Source organism: Vidua chalybeata, chromosome Z, assembly GCF_026979565.1.
Source record: "Vidua chalybeata isolate OUT-0048 chromosome Z, bVidCha1 merged haplotype, whole genome shotgun sequence".
Classification (NCBI taxonomy): Eukaryota; Metazoa; Chordata; class Aves; order Passeriformes; family Viduidae; genus Vidua; species Vidua chalybeata.
In genome coordinates this window covers 4,678,385-4,703,276 of record NC_071570.1, presented here as the reverse complement: position 1 = coordinate 4,703,276, position 24,892 = coordinate 4,678,385, and the positions used below count along the sequence as shown (strand labels likewise).

Below are 24,892 nucleotides of genomic sequence, written 5' to 3'. Positions count from 1 at the left end.
CCAGCAACACAAAATTTATGTAGTAGGAAAAAAAGATGTTTCTCTTGGGAGGTTAATGGCAATTTTAAACTCATGTGTCTTGTTAGCGATGAATGATTCTCCCCCTTGAAACAACCTCTCATTTGAAAGTTACTTCTGAAAAGTATAAAAGTAAAGCTATCCCAAAGGGCATATGTGAATGGAAAAGTAGGGAAAAAAAGAGGAGGGGGTCAGAAAGAAACCTAAGCAAGTTACCTCAAAACTTAGTTACTGTGGGAAATGTTGGTATGTCAAAAAAATTTTATTCTGATCTCAAATTAACAGCAAAATAAATTAGACTCAGTATAAATATAGCAGAGCACATATTATGCTGAGCTTGTTTTGTTCTGAGTTTGACTGTTTTATTCTGTATTTTAAATGAAATGTCTTTTCATAGCTTTTATTAATGTTAGTTACCCTTGTGTTATGAAGCAGAAAACCACATTACGGTGTGTCTAGAAGACAGAGTTGCTACTTTTGTAATGTGATGGCAGCCTTTTATTTTTTTTCCTTGTGTCTGGTTCAGACAGGAATCTTTTAGCATCTCTATTCCTTATTTAGGCAGCACACATTAGACTCTAAGCATGTAGAACATCTGATAGACAAGGTTGCATAGATCTTTCTGTTGAACTCTAAAAGTGTTGAACTTTTAGGAGACATTTTCTGCAATGTGGTGTTTTTTTCTAGAAAACTGTGTGGGTTTTGTGGAAAACTTTTGTGGGTTTTGTTTCTCTTCATTCTTCCAGAGGACACATGACAGTGGTGGCAAATTTCTCCACTCACCTGTGTGGCATCATAGTAGTGAGCTGTCAAGCTGCGTCTCCTCTGGTGAACTTCCATCTGTCTTGCCAAATCATTTTTCATCTGGGAAAAAGACAAACAAGAAAAATAATCTGTTTATTATTTTATTTTTTTCACCTTAAAACTGTCAGCTGTTGAATCATTCTTCTACTGTAGTAGAGTTTGCAATGCATTAATATTATATATTTTCTTCCTAAAACTTGAGATGTTTAATATGTCTTCAACTTTTTGTCATTCAGGATGGTGATGAGTCATCTCCAATTTTAACAAGTCCTGAAATTGTTAAGATTCCAGATCCCCAGATGTCTATGGTAAGCATGCTACATGTGGTGCCATCTGTATTACAGAGTTACTGTTGAACTTTTGATAAATGTAGATGAAAGTTTGCCATCTTAAATATTTCTAAATTCCAGTGGCAAGATACATTTAACCAGTTGAGAAATATCAGTGGGTTTGAATTTTGTAATTTTTTTTTCTATTTCTGCTGCTTCTAGATTAAAATACAAGGATTGATTTAATTCTGATGTTCACCTCTTCCTTTCCATGCATAATGTGCTTGCTTCTGAGGTGCAAGAAAGCAGAGGAGGGGAATTGTTGGCAAAAGAGATCAGAGGGTGGGAAGATAAGAGGGAGACGAAGAAGAGGAATGTAGAATTTAGAGACTGGTGCAATAACTTTTGGTCACTTCCTCTGTTAAATTATTTTCTCCCTACACTCTCTTGTATGTTGTCTTTCATGTAGACAGTGCCTAAGTACAGTTCTAGAAAAGATTTCCATTATTGTGGATGCCAATTCAGTGGGACTGGTATTGGCAGCTTTGGGAACCTTAATGTAAGTGGGCTTGTACTGGCAACACTGTTTGAGCACCGTGTAATCTAACACTGCAATAGCAAGTCTGACAATGCTGGAAACTGCCTTGGCTGCTGAAATCTCGTTGGCACTGTGGCTCCTATTGTGGCTCCTACTGTTGCTAACATGGTATTAACAGTGGGACCAGTTTTTGAGATGTTTTTCCTTGCATACAAAGCTTTATGCTGCAAACATCATCCTAAAGAAAATGTTTATGAAGTGTCTAGCACGTTTGAGTGCTGTCAATCATGGATGTGTTGACTGAAATGCTTACGTTTTGCAGCAATTCACCAAAAGGCAAGGTAGGGTTTGTTAATGCTGTGTCATAAACTGAAACAGGCCCTCAAAACTCCCAACAACCCTCCACGTATTATTAAAGGAGTTTTTTGTAAAATAAACAAACAAAAAAAACAAAAGATGCTGTACTTTCAGATTTGAATTTTCATTTTCATGATTTTTCAAAAGACTGGTGAGTCTTCTCTAGATGGTTTTGTTTCAATAGTAATTTTCTCTGAAATTTATTATGTATAAATACTGACTTACCCTCTGCATTTAGGAGAACTTAGTAGAAAGCAAACATCACAAACTTGCTCGAAGTTTAAGAAGTGGACCTTCTGATCATGACCTGAAGCCTAATGCAACTACACGAGACCAGCTTAATGTAAGTCAGTCATACGATGGCTAAGTTCAGTTTTAGGTAGGTAGGTAGGTTGGTATATGGTGACAGCTTAAGGAAAATAAAGTTAATTTCAGTTTATAGAAAATCATGAATGAAATGTTTCATAGTATTTAGATAGAAGAGCCCAACTCAGAAAGGAACATAAGGTACTTGTTCTTTTTTTTTTTAACCATTTAGAGGGGTTAAGAATGTGTATTTTGTGCATGTCATGTAGGTGTGAGTGGTACACTTAAAGCAACTGTGTTTGCCTGCACTGTCAATTCAGTCAACTTGTTACTGAGAAGCATCACCATGATACCATAGCTTTGTGTTGTTGGAAAGCTTTTTTTTTTCCCCTAGCTATTTTTGTGTTGTCATTGTTGTGCTTTCTCACAGTATACTTTGTTAACTTGTTAATTATGCCGTTCATGTTCTTAAACTCACTTTCTGACTGTGTATCAAATAGATCATAGTGAGTTATCCACCAACAAAGCAACTAACGTATGAGGAACAGGATTTGGTGTGGAAATTCAGATATTACCTTACTCATCAGGAGAAGGTGAGTTGAGTTGTTAAATGGTTTGGGCTGGAAGGGACCTTGTCACTTATATCAGTAAGCTTTTCCAGGTCTGTGCTTATGTAAATATAATCTGAATCTGGTTCTACCTTTGTGTAAGACATTAATTTTTGAAATAATTTCCTTTGGCTAGCTTTCTACTGATGAATTGTCCAATCTCCTATTTAGGCCTTGACAAAGTTCCTGAAGTGTGTCAACTGGGATCTACCACAGGAGGCAAAGCAAGCACTAGAGCTGCTGGGCAAATGGAAGCCCATGGATGTGGAAGACTCTCTGGAGCTTCTGTCATCTCACTTCACCAACCCAACGGTTCGGCGCTATGCTGTTGCCAGGCTTCAGCAGGCTGATGATGAGGTATTCACTGGTCTGCTGGTACATGGAAAAGTTAGCTGGTCTCAGGATTTTTGATCGTATTGAGTCCTTGAAATGTTTGCTACTTTTTATGACATTTTAGTGAATATTGGTAAAGGAAAGCAAAAGATGATTCACTGTGTTGCTATTTATTGTAAGGTTTTTGGGGAGCAGTCTTTGCATTATTAAGTGTCACACATTGATAATTGCCTTAGTATGAACTGCCAGTAGTAGCTGGTTTTGTTAAACAAGGTAAAACAGCAGTACACTCTCACCAAAAACCAGTGATAAATTTTGAGTGTTAACCTGCAGAAGTGCTCTGAACTTAAATAGTCAATGGAAGGATTTTCAGCAGATTCATCTGGTGAATTCAGTATATAATCATACTCTTGCTAAAGAAAATGAGTAGGAGATTATCGGTGGAAATGAGGTCTTTGTAATTGTATACTGATTAGCATGTGATGAGCTGTGATTATGAATTGAGCCCACTTAAAAGAATCTAATATGTTAAATACCAGTGATTTATATATTTTATTTTGACAGTTAAAAAAAAAAACAAACCCAGGTTTGAATGTATTACCATAACTCTTGAATCTTTAGCAATCAATAGAGTTTAAAATAGGGAGCATAAATATATAATATTTTTTCAAGCCTACTTCAATAGCCTAGATTATACTGCTTTGACATTAAAAATACACCTTTTACAAAGTACTGGAACGTAAGTAAACAGAAGAACAGTAAAGGCAACAAATTGATTTTAGACAGCAAATGGTTAAAAATCTGTTCTTTAATCTAAAAGAGATTAGATATATGTTTTTTCTCTTAGATTCCCCAGCTACACAAATGTTGCGAACAGGCTTAGAAAGAAAATTTAAAGTAACAAAAAGGAGGCAGGTTAATTAAAAAGGTAAGCCTGTTTATTACAAAACGAACAACTGGAAGTAAAAGCCTCCGGCTAGTCCGGAGACTGTTTCAACAACTTAGTAATTGTAACCTAGGGGTGTTTCCAGTGAAACCGGCTCTGAGGAGAGACCCGGGTGTCAGACACACAGGCCTTTTAAAGTCTCTCTCTTGTCTCCTGATTGGGGCGCTCAGGATCCGTGCTGTGACAGGTCTATTTTGCCGTTGCTGATTGGCTTATAAGTTGGAGCAGTCTTGGCCAATCATTTTGGAATTCTTGCCTCCCATTGGTTGGTCTCTCTTCCAATCTTGATTTAAGTTGTGGTTGTGTTCTATGATGTAATACTCCTGAAAGTTTCTCTGCCCCTCCACAAAGATTGGCACCCCATCTCCTCCCCGGTTCCACTCCCCTTTTATACATGAACAACAGTACTGGGTTTTAATACAACTAATCACAATTTGTTACTTGTATAACAACATTTAACTTGTATTAACGACATTTAAGTCTGTAACAACATTTAACCATTATTAACTACGTTCCCCAAAAGTTTAAATTTTATTATTGTTCATAACACAAAGGATTAAAAAAATAGTCCATAAGAGAAGAGAGAATCTCCATTCTTGATACCATAGTCCAATTTATGCTTGAATTTTCAGTTTTCTTCTTTTGAGACACAAATTGAAAGCTTTATTCTGTGGATGCTGGAAGCAATTAGGGCAGCTTAACTAACACTTAACTAACACTTGAATATTCACTAAATTAGCACTTACTGTCTTTGAGTAACAAAGAATAGTAGAATGATAATTCAGTATCTTTCGGGAGTCAAACTGCATCCAACACCAGTGTTGCTATGGTATATTGCTTGTTTTGGGAGACTTCCCTTTCTGTGTTATTAGAGGTCACTAAATCCTAAGTTTATCTGTAAATTAGAATTTTGTAAACAGAAGGAGTTCTAGTTTGCTTTGACTGACACCCTTATTTCACTTGGATTTTTTTTCCTCCATAAGGATTTGCTGATGTACCTGCTACAGTTAGTCCAAGCATTGAAATATGAAAACTTTGATGACATAAAGAATGGCCTGGAGCCTAGCAAGAGGGACAGTCAAGGTTCCATGTCAGAAACTATGACAACATCTGCATCTAATGCTCCAGAAATAGACAGGTAAGAAGCTTAGACTTCCAGCAGAAAGGCAGAAACATGTAATTTTCTAAGCCATCAAATTGTTTCTTCTTTTTAGGGGAGCTTTGCATATTCATCATGTTATTTTATAATCTGAACATTAAAAAAAACCTAAGAATAAAAGCAAACCTAACAAATCCTGAGCATTCATGAGATGTGTTTCCTGATTACACATAGTTTACAGAGCAATGTTAAAGCTGTGGCCTTTGATCTTACTACACAAAAGGAAGAAAACTTCTGTAGAGCAGGAAAAACACTGCTGTTGCTTCCTTCTGTATTTGCAAAAGATAAGATGTCTTCACGGAAGTTATATGAGGTTCCACTTCCTGCTTTCATCACAGAATGTGGATCTAAAAGTCCAATCAATTTGAAATGAAAAGAAATTTAATCTTGCTTCTGTGAAAGAAGGTGTAAGGGGAGACTTGTGGAAGCATACTTCTTATACTTGCAGGAATCCAAAAGAAAGACTGAGTTAGCTAATAAAATATTAAGCAAAGTGCAAACAAACTTGGTAACCAAAGTCTTCTGTGAACATTTGTTACAGATTTCCAGTGTTTTCAGTCTTAAGCTTCTAATGAGTTGTAACATGAGGGTATATTTTTTGTGTTACAGTTCTACAACTTTTCATTGATCTTTCTGCAAAGCCATAAAAGTGGGTGTTGTGGGAAGGGTGGTGTATTTTGAGGCTGCAATGATACTTAGATCTTAGGAGAGCTATTTAATTACTTCCTTTCAGGTAAATTTGCCATCTGAAAACTGCCTTGCAAATAAGCGTTTGTCTACTCTGTGTAGTTCATTCCAAAGACTAGTGCTTGCAGGTGTTGTGTATTAGCAGTTTCATCTTAGAACATTTGAGAAAGCTCCTGAAATACAGATTTGTTGAATTACTATCTATGTCTGCTTATTTTGAATGGAAGATGTAATAAAATGCAAAGTTTTTTTAAGTGAATGTCCTTCACAAGCATAAACTGTATAGCTCTCTAGGCGCAGATTGTTGCTGTTTTCAGGAACTGCAGCTGTCAAAGTTGCTGTTCATGCAATTTGTTCTGAAACAGGGTTGGAATGCTACCTTCAAAGAAAGGTAGCAAAGAAACTCTTCTGGTTTTCTGAATTAATTATGCTGTGGAAGTGAAATTCATTGTGATTTCCGTGCATGCTCCCTGGCCTCTAAGCAAGAGCTTTGAATCATACCAATTACATGCTTTCCTTTGTGTAGTTCCCAGATTATGAGTCCTATTCCACCTGTTTCCTCTCCACCTCTTACTTCTAAGACGAAAGAGCTTGCAGAAAATGAAAACCTTGATGTAAGTCACACAATTTACTTTGTATTTGTTGTTCTTTTCTAGTGACCTGGTATTGTTTCTTGCTTTTGTGTGTGAATATTTGGATCTTTTGGGTGAATCTTACTGAATATATAAAGTGCCCAAAGAATATAGATTTAAAGTAAATTCTAAGAAAATAGCATTTTTTTAACTATTTATTTTTTTTACAGGATGTCTCTTTATGTCCATGATCATAGTATCCAAAGCTGGGGTACTGGATATTGAAATTGAAATATTCTTCTGTAAAGGAGAAAATTATTATATGATAGCAAATGCTATCACATACTGATTAGACACTGAAAACTGCATGTATTCAAGGTGTTCTGAAACAGTCTTTTAACAGAAAACAATTATCCAAATATTTCAGTCTCTGCAATCTGTTCTTTCTGTAGCTGTATTCTTTGACATGTTATCTTTTTTGACCTAAGTAAGACACCTTGTTGATTTACTTCTGCCAAGGACTATATTCAGTTTATGCCAGAAATAGATGAGTAATAAGAATGGGATGGGAGGAAGGGAAAGATAGAAGGTAAAGACATTTTGAAGGAATCTGATTTTAATCTGATATATGGATTAATTGGTCTTTGAACTAATGATCAATTCCCAGTTGTAAATTGTCCTATTTGAGTCTTAATACTGCATAGAAAATAAGCCTCAAATTGAGCATATCAGTAAAGATACACAGATTTCTTGCTACCTGGACTATTAAACCTGAAAGAAGCAGCTAAATGCTGTATATCTTATTCAAATTTGTTTTCTTGAAATGTAGAACATCTTCAAGATTGTTAGATGCTCTGGATACAAAACAGAGTAGGAAATCTCTTTGGAAGTTGATTGTTATGGCATTTCCAGTAAGATGCAATTGCATAGGAGGAAAGAGTAACGTATTATAAATAGAAATTACATTAAAGGTTTATTTTTGTAGACCATAATGTGCTTTTTATATGTTGGTAAATACATTACTGGAGTAGCAGACCTTTGACTTTTAGTAGTGTTGCTGGATTTAAAGGAATATTTAAATTATTGTGATTTAAATATTAGGTGAGATTGGATTCAGATTTTAGAAGATTTTTTTATATCTCTCACAGCTCTTATGCTTAAAACTTGGTGTTTTTCCTTAACTTTATCTCTCTGTCAGATGCTTAGATCTCTTTGTAATTTTTTTTCTTTTTTGCTCTTCTTAAATCCCTTCCAGCAAGACCTTTGCACTTTCTTGATATCACGGGCATGCAAAAATTCCACGTTGGCAAACTACTTGTACTGGTATGTTAGAAACTGTTTATTTATACTGTATCAGCATGTAATTGAAATCAAAGCTATAATGTCCAGAAGGATGCTCATCAAAAGATGACCTGTCTTGAGAGCTTCAGAGTCTCAGTTTTTCTCAGGGTAGTAGATTTGAAACAACATGCCTTTGAGCACAGTAATTTATAAACGGAGGCTTATAAAATGCAGTAATATGCATTACTGTTACATGAAAGAAGGTGATGTCTAGAACATTACGTACAATGTCACAAAAGGCAGCCTAACTATGTTAAAAGTTGTCATTCAAGCTATTTATGGTGTTGAGGAGGAGATTAAGTTCACCTTTGCTCTGCTTTGCTGTCTGTGTAGTTGTAATTTTTTGTGCTTACAATGTTTGACAGAGTTGGCTGGAATACTGAAGTTATACACTTAAGTATCAATCAAAGGTGTATGTTAGGAAGATTCATAAAGCATTTTTTGTTATTATTGTTGTAACCTAATTTTAGTTTTATTCCATTTATGGTTATGAGCACAAACAAAATTGCAGATACATGCAATCTTAAGGGGGAACTTCAGTTGTAAATATTAGTTCATCTATACTGTAGAGAGGTAGGATTGCTTAGTTTAGGATCTTGTCTTAGGTCAGTGTATTAAGAGTAAAATTAGATGTCTAAAGTAGTAATCTGCAAACCTTCTGAACAAGCATTTGCATGTAGGAATTTTCTCATTTGAAGCAAGCTTAGATGAGTAGAGTTATAGTGGAAGTGTGAGTCTATGTGTGTATTAGTGTACAAATATCTGCATATGCACAACACACACAGCTATTTACTTGCATATACTCATGTATTTTAAAAGGAGGACTTTCAGTGCCTTGTACGTAGCTAGACCAATGTCACATGATTCTCATTTGTAGCCTTTGTAGCTACATCAAAAAACTAAAAATACTGATGCAAATGATCATATTTTAGTGTGCTAAGAGCATTAACCACAGATAAGTTGTGAATTGGGAACTAAGTGTGATATGTGATGTAAAACCTAACAGACCATTTTTATAAATTTCTTGCAAGAAACCTGTAAACTATGCTGAGAGATTTTATTTATAACTTTCTAAGTTTTATTGTGTAATTATTTTAAGTAGGTTGAATTTTAAGATACTTAGTTGAATGACTTAATGTACATTTGCAAGCAGTAGTTACTTCTGTTGCAGTGGCCAAAGATAATGTTTGGCTTCATTAAAAAATACTATTAAATATAAATTATTAAAATAATTGCAGTCTTAATTGGTGTGAAACCAAGTGCTTGACCTAATCAAATATTCTTCATTAAGATGTTGGTAGCTTAACTTACTTCTATCAGCTTGCTAGAAACTGTTCTCTTACATTTCAGCAACATCTCAGACACTTCGTCTACAGAAAGTTCAAACGTCCATAACTCTGTGAAGTTTTTGACTTATGACTTAAAAAAAATAAATTCAACAAAACAAATAAAAAAAGTCCACCAAGCCAAAAACCCTAGTCAATTTATTCTATGTTTTCTTTCCAGACATCTCAATTTCTCAGTGACAAAATACAAATGTTCCAGCCAGTGTATGAGCTGACGTAGCCATAAATCCTCATGGCTACTGATCAATTGTTTGTTTCAACTGTCCAGACACAGCATGCAACTAAAATAATCAATGGAAAAAGTACAATAACCCTTGAAAATTAAACCTTCTGCTCAGTCACTTGTCATTGTAAAGCTATCTTGTCCTTCAACAGTGGCCTCAGAAGTCAGTGCTACTACTTCTTCTGTCTCCTCTTTGGACATATGGGGCACCTACCCAAGTATGAAGCATTACTCTTACTCCTTGTTTCAAGATAGCTTTGAGAAACTGTCCAGAGATTTTAACAAATGAAGATGAAAATAGCATGCTTCAATTAATTACTTTTTTTTTTACTTTATTATATTTTATTGCATGTTTTTCCTGGGTAGTACACTGACCAGCAGAAAGAAGACATGTATGTAGCTTTCAATAAATAGATACTTTTTTCTTGTCAGTGCTGCAAGTAGAAATGTAGGCAAAAGCATCCAAATGACTGTTTAATATCAAAATAAATTTTCAGTGTAAGTATTACATATTGTATTATTAAGGTTTGTATCCAATTCATAATTTAGAAATGGAAACCCTGGCATGTAGACTCTGTAGAGCTGCTGTAGGACTAATACCTTTCATTCCACTATTTCTAATGGTAAAATAGGGAGCAGGTCACGTGAGATGCTCCTTGTATTGTAGGTGCTCTTGAATAACAAGTTTGCAGCCACTAAATTATGTAGCAGGTGGTATCACAGCGGAAAACATGCTCAGTTGTACTTATAAGCTGGTGTGTTCGTATGATTTGGACTTCAGGTATGTCCTCTTTGAGTCATGATGCTTCACTGTAAGTGAAGAACCACAGACACTTTGATAGACTCTCCTGATCCAAATGGAATTGGGGACCATGCAATTTTAAGAGTTCAGCTGTTGGTTGAGCTAAAGATTTCAAAGATCATATTCATTTTTAGTTCCAAGTCTGTAATACAGGGATACTGTATTTCTCACAAATTGTGTAGTTTCAAGAGTATGTTATAACATGGGTTGTTTTTGTGCTGCAGGTATGTAATAGTGGAGTGTGAAGACCAAGATACTCAGCAGAGGGACCCAAAGACTCATGAAATGTACTTAAACGTGATGAGAAGATTCAGTCAGGCTTTGCTGAAGGTAATGCCTCTGTGTAAGAAGTCCATAATGGTTTGAGATAGTCCTTCCTTAAAAAGGTTCAGGTGTCTAAGAGGATGAGTTGGAGTGTTTTGTGTATGTATGTCACATGCATTGAAATTTTATAAAAGCTTCCAGTTCTGCTTGAATTTCGAATTTGTAGTAAGCTGAAGAAACTGCCAAAAAGGAAAAGAATATATATTGAGAGCTCTTTCTTCTCTTTTGTTGTTTGTTCCTGTTAGCAACATACTGATTCTAAAATACTCTGCCTTACACTGGGTCAAAAACCTTCTAAAAGCCTTGTGTAATCAATGTGATTTATTTATTTATTTATTTATTTACTTACTTACTTACTTACTTACTTACTTAAGTCTGATCTGGAACTCAGAAACAGCACTTGCTGTTCTGTGTGTCAGCAGCAGAGGGTGCTGGAGCAGCAGGGAAAAAAAAAAAAACTAGAATTGCTGAAAAAACATCTGTGAATTGGAAGTTTTTCTGTGTAGCAGATATGCAGTCTTTACAGATTTTCATGTATCTCACACTTAATATTATTTCCAGTTTTAGGGGGGTTACTTGATTCTGACTCTTGTGCTTCATAAGAATATTTCACAGTTATCCATACTAACTTATTTTGGCTGTGTGAATTGGTTTGTCATGCATGACTGTTCACCACTGAAATTGTTGAAGCAAATTGAAGTGCAGTCTTAGGTCAGATAATTGATTGCCAGCTACAGTGACTGTGATTGTGTTTTACAGAAAATACCTTTTGAATTGACGGGAAATTGATCATTATTCACTTAACCTCTTAAAAGCCCAAAGGTCTAAGAAGAAAGGAATGATTTCTAGATAAAATAGTTACAGAACGAGGAATTAATTCTGTTTCTTTTCTTTCTCTTAGGGTGATAAGTCCGTCAGAGTTATGCGCTCGCTTTTGGCAGCCCAGCAGACATTTGTAGATCGGTTGGTTCATGTAATGAAGGCAGTGCAGCGTGAAAGTGGGAATCGTAAGAAAAAGGTAACTAAAGGATTGGAAAGCCTGTCTGTAGCTTAAATTTGACAATGGGTAGGAATGCTGGCCTTTCATTAAAGTTCCTTATCACTGAGATCTGTAACAGATGTCCATCCTTCTGTAATAATTTTGTTTAACTGTGAACAAACTTTGGAAAGGTTTCGATAGTTCAAAGTTCCAAAGTGTGTTCAAAGTTTCTAGATAGAAAACAGAAGAGGCCCTTATGAGCACTTGAGGGGTGTTTCGGCCAAAGAAAGATATCAGAATAATTAAATAGTTGATGATATAATTGAACATGTTGTGGGGGATGTGGGAGAGTATCAGGTTATTGTTACATGAGTCATAGAACAGGATAGATAGTGAAAACCAGTTAGAGGCAAGGTTTCATTTGTTCCAAGAGCAACAAAACTGTTCTTCTATAAGATATGTGTTTATCAGAACTTTGTTTTCTGTTGAGTCTTGAGGAAAAGACTTTCTATTACATGTTTCAAGAAGCTTTGTCCTTGTAAGCTAAAGTGTTTTAAGTGCACCTGACAGGCAGATCTGGGAAAGAAAGTGGAAATGGTAGAGGGATTTCTGTTTCTGTATAACCTTTTCCTTTGACACACATCAGTATTTTTTGAAACAGATGAACATGAATTTTTCAGTGTGATGGTTTCTTTAAATGTATCGGGTATATTTATGCAGAAAAATAAAGCACTTATTAACAAAAAGTAAGGCAACTTGTTCTGTGTGTCAGTAACAAAGACTAAAAGAAGAGGAGAATTTTTCAATTTGTAAGATTCTCTTTCCTTCCTGTGCACTGGTAGTGTTCAGTTGTATATTCTTTTAAGAAATTTCTGTAAAACTAAGACATACATGGCTTTTACTTTTAGATTGCAATCTAGCTAGCAGCAATTAAGCACTAGAACTATTAGTAACAGTTGTGGGCCTCCTTGGTGTCTGTGTCTGTTGTATTCAGCAAGGGAAAAGGCTAGGGACTTCAACATATTCAACCTTTATTATATACAACACCAAGTGTAAAGTACTCAAAAATTGTTGAGTTTTGTATTTCTGATAACTACAGATGTAGGAATGTCGAGCAAGTCTGGAAATCAGATCAGTGCAAGCTATTGGCTGTTTGGTTCCTTGGTGGTAGGAAATTCCTTGGGGGAATTGAGGGATATAAAGTTTCTAAGATGGATTTAAATCAATTTCTGAAATATAACTAACATTTAATTTTGGTATGAAAAACAAATCATCATGTGCTTTGTGTGGGCAATTTAAACAAGTTTTTTTAAGGCTATTATATCTGGAACTTAGAAGATTGCTTGACTATACTAACACTAGATGGAGTATCTCCTTTGTTATTAAAATTACTGCAAATAGAGAGTTTTTATTTTCCTGGATTATATGAGTGAAACCTTGATTATTTGTACAGATAAAGAATAGAATAAATTGAATATTTGTTAGTAATGCATCCTTTGTTTATGGACTTCATACATACCTGGTGTGTGTCTTATGTTTTGTGGGGCTTTTTCTTAAACAAATTTTCATTCTTTTAGAATGAGAGGCTTCAGGCATTGTTAGCTGATAATGAAAAGATGAATTTAGCAGATATGGAACTTATTCCACTTCCTCTGGAACCTCAGGTGAAAATTAAAGGAATAATCCCTGAAAAAGCCACACTCTTCAAGGTAAATGAGAGCTTCTGAATAGCTGAAATACAAACAAGTCTTGTGAATCCTAAGCTTAGAAACATCAGTTGAAAGATTTAAAGGGACAGACATAGTCCAGTCAAAATGCAATTGTAGCATGCTCTTTAAGTGGTTAAACAACTCCTTATTTTCTTTTGTTTTTCAATTTAATTTTTTTAATTTTAAAGCAGCTTTTATAAGAGTGATACAGATGATGAAGTTCAGAATTTCCCAGAATTTTGTTTGTGTGTTCAACAGGAGTAGCATTTTGAGATCAAAATCATGTAAATGAAAGCTGGTGTGCTGTGTCTCATTTAAATCTGTGTGTCTATTCCACTGCTTAATAAAGCTTAAGTTCATAGAGAGTGGAAAGCATTGTGCCAGTCCATATCATGTAGTTGCAGTCAGCTGACAGGTAAATACTATATCCCTATGCTTGGTAATTCCTTAAACTGAAATGTAGCTGCTGCTTATGACCAAAAAACAGCCCATGTACCATTGAAAGGGCTGGGGTTATTTTGTTTATCTTACTGCTTGAAATATAAGTTAATTCTTGCGGTGTAATTTATTACCTGTGCTCAGTGGTGCTGGAACATTTTATAAATTTGCGTTCAATTCCTATATGTAACTGCAATCTAATTTTAGGATGACCAAAATTTGCTGTACAGGTCGGGCCTATGTCCCGGAGCCCTTTGTTTGCCAGTTAAAGAATTCATGTAGGCTGCTATGACAGCAGAGTGTTAAATCTGTCACCTCTAATAGGTCCTAGATTTATTATGCACAGTAATTTCATCAGATGCCTTGTTGATTTTGTTGTAATTTGAGTTTGCTTAAAATCAGAGATAATTTGTGCATAGCTTTCTACCAGTTTTAGCTTGCTTTTTTCTATATCAAGTTAGTTCCTTTGAATCATAGGCTTCTGCAGTGACATGCTCTTGCACCTTTGGTTGGAGGCAACATTGAAAAGATTTTGTTATGAAAGCAAACTTTTGCAAACTCAAATCATCATTTTGTGTGAGTATGACTTAAGAGTTAGGGAAAGAATGTGGAGAAACAGATTGCTGGAACAGCAACTGTTTCCTATCAATAATAATAGCTGAAGTTCTTCAGGACAAACTCAAGGCAGTCTTTTATATATTGGTCTTCTGTAGCTGTGCAAAAAATGTAGGACCAAAAATGTGAGATGTAACTTGTTTTAAAATCAGAGAATTTTTTTTCTTCTCCTAAGTCTGATAGCTTACATTTTTCCATTTAATATCTCATTCTGGGCTATGGGATAAAATTCCAAATGGAATTAAAAAGGAAAGAATTACTAATTTTAGGTACCCTTGGACATCACATTAGCTTTTTTAGGACTATGTAAAGAATAATTTTGCCTTTACTTCTAGAACTTAATAATTTTGTGGTATTAATTTAAAAATGTAATCTAACTGCTCAAGATTAAACTCTGTACCTTAATTATTTTGTTTGGTTTGCTGTGGAGAGAAGTGACTTGGTCAGTTGCAATAGATTGTAACATTCATGTAGATAATTGATCCCCTTTGACCCATTTTATGGGGAAAAATTGCAAACAATAAAATGGACTTTCTCAAACAATAATATAAAAAGGCACTTTTGCTTTTGCTAAAGAGATTAAGGAAGCAATTAATTGTTTAAGATGACTTGCCCCTAGGAGTTCTTTCTTGCTTATCCTATAATTGTGTCGCTTTTTGATCTGATCACTTAAAATTTGTTTTGATGTGACCTTTTGCATAGTGCTTCCTTGTTGATTGGAGTTACAAGCAAACAGAAAAAAAATTGAATACTTCCACCCTTTCCTCTTCTGCTGCTGTGGGGTGCAGGGAGGGAGAATGTATCCTTGATAAAAAAGGAAGGAAAGCATTAAGGTATTTTTCTTATTAAAATACAGTTACAATTTTGGTAATTGGAAGTGGTACACTCTAAACTATTGAGGCAATGCAAATACAATGCAAAGACTTTATTTCTGAGTTCCATTGTAGTAATGTGTTAATATGAGCACTGCTGTGAACCAGCTTAGTAGTACATTTCCTTTTGCAGAGTGCCTTAATGCCTGCTCAGTTATTCTTCAAGACAGAAGATGGAGGCAAATATCCTGTAATTTTTAAGCATGGCGATGATTTACGTCAAGATCAACTTATTCTTCAGATTATTTCACTCATGGATAAGGTGAAAATTATTAATCTATATGCTTGTCTTTCTTTTTTCTTGATTTTCCTTGTCAAAAGCAAGACTATCAAAAACTGTTAATACAGCTTATATTGCTGATAATTCCAGAGTTCTCAGATCTCCAGCTGGCCTTTTTTTCTTTTCTGTATAGACGTGCAATTACCCTATGTAGATTAAGGAAAAAAAATACAGAATTGCCAAACAGGCTCTTACTCATTATCAGTTTCAGTGAAGAACAGTGGAGATCAATGTCCAATACACATCCTTTTAGTAATAGAATCTGCCTTTCTGTTGCATTCATCTTTGCTTTTTTTATATTGTTTTTTCTAGCTGTTAAGAAAAGAGAATCTGGATTTGAAGCTGACACCCTATAAAGTGCTGGCAACTAGTACAAAACATGGTATGAATACATTTATTTCCTAAAAATACAGTATGGAGAAGAATCTCCTCCCTGTGTTCTTAGTGTGGAAGAAAGTCTTATTAGAGTTTAAGCCATGGAAGTAAACAATCTGAATCACCACAGTGTTCCATAGGTGACTCAAATATCTTCATAAAAGGAGCCTGGTCAGGATTTAGGAGTAAATGACAATCAGCAGTTACCAATCTTTGCTGCTGGCTTGCAGTGTGATGATCATGAATAAATAACCTAACACTTCTATTTAGAGATCTTTGCATGAAGTGGAGGACAAAAACAAAAAATCAAACTTGACTACTTTTAGATACATTCTGGATAAATATTTAGAAGGCCATCAACATACTTTCTCTCATCTTGAAAACTTGTGAAAACACACCTTTTGCAGGTTAATTTGGTGTTAATGACAAGTTGTTTTAAAAATATTGAAGACAGGAGATTGGAAAATGGGACCAAAAAAATGTGGGTTTTTTTTTCCTATGAGAAGCAGTTGAATGACTGTGAATTCTGTTTATGAATTCTGCCAATTCATAAACATGTATTACAGAGTAGTTTGAAAGGTATGTGCATTGAAGATTTTCTCTTCTGGCTGTTTTCTGTCATAGGCTTCATGCAGTTTATTCCATCAGTACCAGTTGCAGAAGTTCTTGCTACTGAGGAAACTATACAGGTATGTGATGGGGGAGTTGTAAATTGTCTTCTGATCAAACAGTGTAAGCTGAAGGCTTAGATCTTTTGCAAAATTCTTAGTCTCTCAGCTGATTTTTTGATCTGTTAGAAGACAAATTACAGCTGGAAACATTTGGGGTTTGTTTAAAAAGGTATACATGAGTATTTCATGTTCTAAAAGTAACACTGTTTAAATAAATTACAGTGGAGTTTAGTTATGATATTGAAATCCCAGCTTTGCTGTAATGACAAATGGCAGATACCAGACACTTTTTGCTGCATGTTTTGTTTCAGAGTGTTTGTCTTTCATTCATTTGACCTTGTCCAAATATGATTAGTTCTTTTCTTTGTTTAATGAAGCAAATAAATAATTTGTTCATATAATTTTTGGAGCCTGTTTCCCCTCAATAGTGGATGTATAGGTACTGTAACTTGGTTTTGTTAGCAGATTTTCTTAATTCTCATGGATTTGAGTGGGGACACACAACTGAATAGTAGCACACAAAACTCATACTGCTTTCAAGCCCAAAACACAAGTGAGATAGCAGAGCTCAGCTGGTTGAAATAAATATAGCTGGATAAAATCATACCAAATTGCTATAAGAGGTGAGCAGCTAATGGATTTTTTAATGAAAATACAACATATTTATTTGGATCTGATTTGTCACAGTCCTTTTTTCCGTTTGTGTAGATGATACTGAAGTTTGCATTTTTTTATAGCTCAGTAACTGTGAGCCAAAGCAAACTAGCTTTCAGCTCCTATAAACTACCTATGTTAAAAATATGAAGATCTAAATCATTTATCATTTGCTTAACAAATAAGCTTACCAAATAATTATCACATATAAAAAATGCTTATCACTAATCAGTGTCCAGCATCAAGTTGCATAAGTTGGGGTTTTTTTAGCTTTCCATTCCATATTGGTTGTGATAAGGTACATTTGCACAGTCAATAATTTTACAGTGCTTATAAAGTGCTTTCTTGACAATTCTTTGTAATTTGGAAGTGTTCTATTCGTGATTCATTCCATTACATGTTTTTATAAAATAATGTGTTTAGAAATGCTGCTGAAACTGTTATTTTTCAATTCCTTACAACATCATGTGACTGGAAATAGGTATCCTATTGTATCAGTTGCTATGCAGACATAAGGAGCAATTATTTCTGTGAAGAATTTTTATTCTAAATAGACAGTGCAGCAAAAGACTGAGATTCCTTTGCTGAAACATGATAAAATAGCTGGGCATCGTAGGCCAAGGAAATGAAAAGTAATTGAGCACTTTTAAATATTGTGGAATTTTGGTTTACTCTTTTTGGAAATACTCATTTTGGATTTCACAGCAGTTCTAGTAAAGATGAGCACTTTATGAAACTACTGTATTAATTACTGAAAAGATTTAAAGCCAGTAAAGCAGTGCTGCCTGGTGAAACGCAGATCTCCAGGAGAGAAAAGGTGTTTTGGTGTTTCAGTGTTACTTACCTTCTATCAACAACCTTAAAATTGCATGTTTTAGAAGTTCATTTACATAAGTGTCCTAGTTTTTCATTATGATTTTAGTAACTTACATGCCATCCAGGGAACTACTACACTCTTCTTACAGTGCTTTCTTAGATTGTGCTTACTGGAAGAAACTTCGCTTAGGCTTGAATATAACTGAGTTTTCTCTTACTCAAGAAGGTTAAGAGGATTGTTTGGCCCTGTCCACATTTCACAGGAAATTAATATTTTTCCATTTGATGACTTAGGCTTATTTTCTTTTTAAACTCAATAGCAGCAGTTGGTTTTAATGGTTAATAGGGAGACATATAAGGATGCTAAACCCCGTAAAAGCAGGCTCCCCAGATGTAGTTATAAAGCTGTTAATACTGTTTTAGTTTTTGTTGATATGACCTAAATAGTTTGCCTTGGAAGTATTGTCACTCATAGTTACTGATTAGTAACTTTTGAGTGCATTGTTAATTTTCTGAAACATTTAATAAAGGAAACTGCTTTTCAGTTTCTGTGTCGAGTATAAGAATATGATGATTGAGACAGGATATAAATGAAGATATATTAAACTAGATCTTATGAGGTGTTTTGGGGGTAGTTGTTAGTTTAACAGATTGCAATAATGGCCATGTGTGTTCTTGATTTAAATATTTTTTTCCCTAAAGACCCAGTTTCATATTATGTGGAATAACTAAATATCTTCATTGCATTCTGTCCAGAACTTCTTCAGAAAATATGCCCCTAGTGAGACTGGCCCTCATGGAATCAGTGCAGAGGTGATGGACACGTATGTTAAGAGCTGTGGTGAGTTACAGTCTTAACAGCTGGTAACTTCTTAGGGGAAGTCTGAAGGGTATGGTGGATGAGATATTAAGTTATCTCAGTTTAGGTGGCTGCAAACAGGGCACTGTGCATGTACTTGCTGTCAGAAATGCAGTGAAAAGAATAATTTTAAGCCTGGCATGTCACACACAAGAACACTCTTGGTGGTTCTTAAAGAGAGTATGAGCACTCTTTGCTTTCCAGCAGTAATCTTATCTCTGCCATCTCTGTATTGTGAGTTGGGGTCTTCATAATGCGGGGACACCTAAAGCATTTATATAATGATAAATCATCTGTATCAGAATTCTATTTGGTTTTGAAAATATTAGGCCTTTTGGGGTCTGTGGTTACATTTGTAGTAAAAGAGAAAGTGGTAGTGTATTTCATGTTCAATAAACCGGTGACTGTGTTAAAATACCACATTTGCTGTCCATAAAATTAAAAAAACCTCCATTCTAACAAAAGAAAAAAAAAAAAGAGCATTCAGGTGTGACAGTATCTTCTCCTTTGCCCTTCTCTTCCTGATGGTGCAGTCTTTAGAATTGCTTCAAACTGTTGTGAAAGCATCAATTGAAACAATGTGCTTTTTATCACTGCTGATCTTGTGAATGCTGCTGACATGGATATCCAAGCTCATATCCGTGCCTAATACTTGTTTACAGTGGCCTTAAAATAACTTGAGTTCAAAACATGTACATTCACTTAGTTAAAAATATTTCAGCTTCTTTTGAAGTACCTTTATTCCAATATTGAACTAATTTAGTCTTTAAGGCTTAGGCATGTAATTGTATCATAAGAAATTAAAATCCTGACAGTACTGAATAAGTTCCAGAGTTGTTGTACTTCAAATGTGTTTCATAGTGCTGACAATCTTCATTATTCTTCACCAGCACCGCTCCTGCCCCAAGTCTCTGTGGTATATTTATTGTTAGTGTACTAGAGCTAGGATAATGTAATATGCTGTTGTTAATTGTGTGGAACTTGTTTCTCTCCAGGAAAGGTACTCATACTGATGTTTACAATTTACTTTTTACAGCTGGTTATTGTGTGATTACTTACATCCTTGGAGTTGGAGATAGACATCTGGATAATCTGTTGCTAACAAAAACAGGTAATTCTTTTTAGCAGTATAGTTTTATAGCAACAGTTGTTTAATTTCTAATGTGTTGATACTTTTCCATTTCATTTTCCTTGTGAATATAACCCACTGAGTATTGCAGACTAGATTATATTTTAAAATGTAAGTTATATTGTCTCATTTAAAGTAATATTTGCTCCAGTGTGTAATAAGAAGATGATTTCTTAACTGGAGGAAATGAAGGATTTGAAAATAAAACCACTTCAACTATTATAATCATTGCTGTAGGATAGAGGGAATTCCAGTTGTTTTCATTGAAAATGAGTTCATGTGTAGCTGCTTGTGCTTCACAAAGTTTTGACAAATAACATTTCTTATAGAGGAACGTCTTCTTGAATTTTTGTTTGGCTTATTTTTACTTGCTTGCTTACTTTTGAACTACAGCTTCCCTAGGAGTTCTGATTGCTTGAATACCTTCATTACATAGTGGTGGAGAATTAAGAGTTGTGGTTAAGTGTTTATTATGAAGTGAAACGTTTATTGAATGAGAAACGTTTAAATAAAAAATGTTATTTGGAAAAAGAGACCCATCCACGTGGAAGGCTTGTTAGTTACAGGTAAGACTGAAGCATATACTGCTTTTAACCATGATAGTCTGTCTGAAAGAATAGAAAATTACCAATTGGCCTTGATTAGAGTAAAAGGTCTTGCTCTAAGCTCATGGGGGAACAACTAAAGCAAGTGTATTTTACCTTATCTGTTTGAAAAGATACAGTCATTTAAAGATCTATCTTGAGAGGTCTCTCATTTATCTGTGGTGGTGGGTATAAATCTTTCAAATGAGGCTCTGCTTGCATGCTGAGAGTAGTAGTAGTTCAGTGTTTTGATTTGGGATAAAGTGCATCTTACCTCTCTGTGTTAAGAAGTACAGCACGGTGGCTTTACTGGAAGAATTTGGGGAGTACAGCAGAGGGCAGTGCACATCCATCATACTTCCCAAGTCTGAAAACCCACAGTCTGCCACAAACTGAGAGCTTTTGTGAGCTATCAAGAGAAATCCTTATGTTCCACATGTTACAAGTACAATAAAGACTTGCTACCAAGGCTTGTTTCTTGCTACTGAGAATCCCTTAGCCTTAAGTTCGAAGAAGCTAATTTCATTCTTCTCTTGAAGAATGCATGTTCCAGATACCTCCTTCAAAATCATACGACTCTATATGCATCCTTTCTTGATGATATTCATTTAATGAATTGAAGTTTTCCAGTAAAGAATGCTGGGTACCAGCTGTGGGTTCACATATTTCTTATATTTCATTACCTGTTTCTTTGGCTCAACCTTTCAGTTTGATGAATGTAGCCACATCTGTTAGACTCCTTCCAATAGAATTGGTGCATCATCTTGTAACATACAGATGTCCATGCTTATAATAGATACAGTATAATTTAAATATTAAGCACTAGATACAGAAGTTCATAAAAACATATTGTTTTCTACACATCAGAAATGTGTTTTTTTGCATGAGATGTCAGTTATCTAATGACATAATTTCTGTTGTCTTTCATGACTCTTTTATGCCTAAAGTTCTAGAAATTGAGTCTCTTTTTGTAGTAGTGGTCTTGAAAAAATCATCTGGATTTTCAGGTTTTTAAGTGCTGTATCATTATACTTCAAGGACAACTGTAGAAGTGTGTTTGAAAGGAGATGTGGGGAACCTTTAGTCAAAACATCCTTATCTGTCAGTAGTGTTAAAAATTACAAAAATACTTCCATCAGTTTCATAAATGTGTCTTGGCTGGTAACCCAAAGGTCACATTATATACTCAGTATTCCATGATATCCAGGGATATTTATTTTCTCTGAAAACTTTGAACTTTTTTCTTCTCATTGAGATAAAATGCATTTTCAATTGGTAGCAGATATTACTGTGATTTGTAGGTAACAAGGCACTGTTTTTCATCTGTATGCCCAGGTTTAGGCAACATCAGTGCATCCTTTTAGGATTACAGCCTGATTTATATATTGAAGCTGGCGTCTGATTTAACAGCTAACACTCCTTTTGTTGCCTTGGAAGGAAGATCTGGGTGGTTGTGAAGCTGGATTGTGATATATGAGGTGTAACGTGTTCAGTTAACTTCCATGGAATATGCACTAGGCTATTATATTGCAGTTATGCCATGCGTCCCCTGAGAACATGATGTTCTGCAGTTCTTAAACTCTCTGATTTGATTGTAGAGTGAGGATCTAGGTACTAATAAAATATCCAGATCTGGATGTCTTCATATTTGCAAGACAGTCAGTACAATCATAAGGAGAGTTAGAAAGTATTTCAGCTTTCATAGACAAGTAAAGTCTCCTGTCCCATTAGAGGTATCTTAGTAACTCCAACTTGCTTTATAGACATGCAGAGGTTTCACAAAGGTTCAGGCTATGTATAGATATTGTAGGATATCCTAGACATTCAAATGGCTTTCTTGATAGCACTGCTTATGTGTGTTTTTGACCAACTTACTCTCACCCTAGTGATGACCAGCTTATCTTTCAGTAACCTCAGTAACCTGCATGAAAATGCACATTCCCAATATGAGTTCCCAAAGTACCTACACTTGACATTGCTCTGTATACAGAGGAAAAATTACTATGTGGATAAAATGTTATTAATATCTAAGAGCAGGTCAGAGACTGGGTGCTCAGAACTTGAAAACCACATTTGCTTTTGGCATCACAAGTAAATAGATGAAAGAACTGGACTGTCTTCTCATTTAATGCTTAGAGGTAGAATTGTGGTCACCAACTGACACCACATTTATTCTTCAGTCTCAGTTAGAAAGGGTTACCGGGAAAGACAGCAAGGACCTGAACACATTCATATATGAAATGACACCATGTGTTTGTACTTCCTGAGTTTTTCAGTCAAAAAAAAAATCTATCCCAAAGCAGGTTTGAGATGGTAGAAATGGAAAACCTGCAAGATTCAAACATTCACTCTCTGTCAGTACTTAGACAAGTACATTGTTAAATATATTTATTAATGTTGCAAAATACTGTAATATGTAAAATACAGTTTTTAAATATGTTTTTAAATGTTACTGGTCTTGATAGAGGGACATCCTTATTTTTAAAAAAAATAAAAACTAATGCATACTTTTGTCCTTTAGACTTATCTCTGGAATTCCATTTTCTGTGATGCTTATTATTAAAAAGAATATAACCTTTTAGCTTTTAATCTGTTAGAACACTTTTTCTTCTAGGTACCTTGAACAGCATTTGTCATCTAGTTATAAATATCAGACCTGTTTTTTTTCTTATAATATGCCTGAATAGAATGTATTTTGAGAATGGACAACTTGGGGGAGGGGGGTGAGTTATAATGCTTAACACAAGCTGGGCTCTTACCAGTTAAATGGGTGACAGTGTTAGACTTTACCTCCGTCTGTTGCTGCATGCTGACTTCAAAACCTGTGTCCTGAATAAGTTCTTAAAAATTCACATTGCTTTCATTATTGTGTAGTCTTAGAAAAGTTGTAAGATACTGCTTATGAAAGTAAATTAGGCATTCCAATTATTTCATCATGCCAGTGGTCTGTTAGCAAAAGATAAATTATGACAGTAGTATTAAAATTTGCTGAGAAAGCCATAAAAACACCCCATCCATCCACTCATTTTCATCGAGGACTTTTCATCCTATTGCTTCAGATTTAAAATAGGAATTCAGTTAAAATAATCACTAAATTGTATATTTTTATATGGGCCAAGTTAAAATAATAGTGGTGCTTGAGGGTTACAAAGAAGTAATTAAATTTTTGTTTTAGTTTGAAAATTGTGTTTTGGTTTAGTGTTTTTTTTTGCTACTCCCCAACAATGCGAACAGAGTGGATTGAAATAATTGGCTTTTTTACTGTTAAGAGACAATTGCCATCAGACTTACTTTATTTCAGTAAATGCATTTAATTTTCTCCATCCTCTGCATTTTTTTTAAGGTTTTCAGAGTTCTGTCTGGTTTTCATGTTTTTTGCCTGGCAAAATGAAACATTTTCTGTGCTGCTTTATAGGCACTTTCTCCTGTATTAAAATCTAGGTATTAGTAATGAAAGTAAAGGGCAGATCACTCTTTCCAGCTGCAGTCAGGTGTTACTTGCTATTGCAAACACCAGGTATCAGTTTTTATTCTCTGCAGGTCCATGCTTCACTTAATCAAACATTGCTGAAAGAAAGTCAGATGGACTTGGAAATCCCTGATGCCCTGACTAGTAGTCAGAGTAACTTCCAAGTTTTGTGCCATATCCTTGAAGTTACCAGTGGCCTTTCCTCTTTATTCCATATGTTAGAAAACCACGTGTTGAGTGGAAAAAGGTAGTCAAACTCATAGAATAATTTAAAAAAACAAAAGCTCAAAAGTACCCAATAGCATCAACTTTTAGATTTTGAATTAAAAAAAATTATATATGCATGCTGCTTACTCCTGGAAGCTTCTCATCTTCTTCCAGTCAGTAAATGCCTTAGGTCTTTCTTTTTCTACAGTAAAATAAATGGGGAGGGCAGGGTGATTTCCAGTGCACTAGTTTTAAAGATGAGATCTGTTTCATGTGTTGTCTTAAGTAACTCCTGGTTTTAGTTTTAATCATGACTGAAACAAACAAAAAAAACCCGCACCTTTATGATTTAGCACTCCTTTGGGAACAGTAGTAAACCAAAGTAGAGGCCCAGTTTTGTCTGTAATTTATAGGCATATCTAAAGATTAGGAGCCCTTTAAATTAAGACATAATAAATCAGAAGAAGTTGGATCACGGTAAAACATGATGGTCTAACAGATGGAAGTGTATGTGTTATAACAACTCACACTGTATATTGAAGGAAGGACATGTAATTTATTGTAAAACCATGTTTTACAAACAATTACATGCTTTAGAAAAA

The 24,892-nt window shown here is 34.9% G+C and overlaps 1 protein-coding gene across 3 annotated transcripts in view; it reads left to right on the top strand.

Moving 5' to 3' along the window:
• PIK3C3 (phosphatidylinositol 3-kinase catalytic subunit type 3) overlaps positions 1–24,892 on the top strand; it is a 67,888-nt gene that overhangs the window by 16,291 nt on the left and 26,705 nt on the right. For 2 of the 3 annotated variants that reach the window (XM_053931659.1, XM_053931658.1), the window contains 15 exons: positions 1,059–1,130; positions 2,225–2,329; positions 2,793–2,885; positions 3,072–3,257; positions 5,163–5,317; positions 6,552–6,639; positions 7,853–7,920; positions 10,534–10,639; positions 11,535–11,651; positions 13,190–13,321; positions 15,380–15,508; positions 15,839–15,908; positions 16,526–16,590; positions 18,799–18,883; positions 19,938–20,012. In XM_053931659.1, the coding sequence (XP_053787634.1) occupies positions 1,059–1,130; positions 2,225–2,329; positions 2,793–2,885; positions 3,072–3,257; positions 5,163–5,317; positions 6,552–6,639; positions 7,853–7,920; positions 10,534–10,639; positions 11,535–11,651; positions 13,190–13,321; positions 15,380–15,508; positions 15,839–15,908; positions 16,526–16,590; positions 18,799–18,883; positions 19,938–20,012 (1,546 nt within the window). Of the gene's footprint in view, positions 1–1,058; positions 1,131–2,224; positions 2,330–2,792; positions 2,886–3,071; positions 3,258–5,162; positions 5,318–6,551; positions 6,640–7,852; positions 7,921–10,533; positions 10,640–11,534; positions 11,652–13,189; positions 13,322–15,379; positions 15,509–15,838; positions 15,909–16,525; positions 16,591–18,798; positions 18,884–19,937; positions 20,013–20,423; positions 20,597–24,892 lie in introns of all 3 variants that reach the window. The other variant, XR_008428494.1, reaches the window with a different exon arrangement.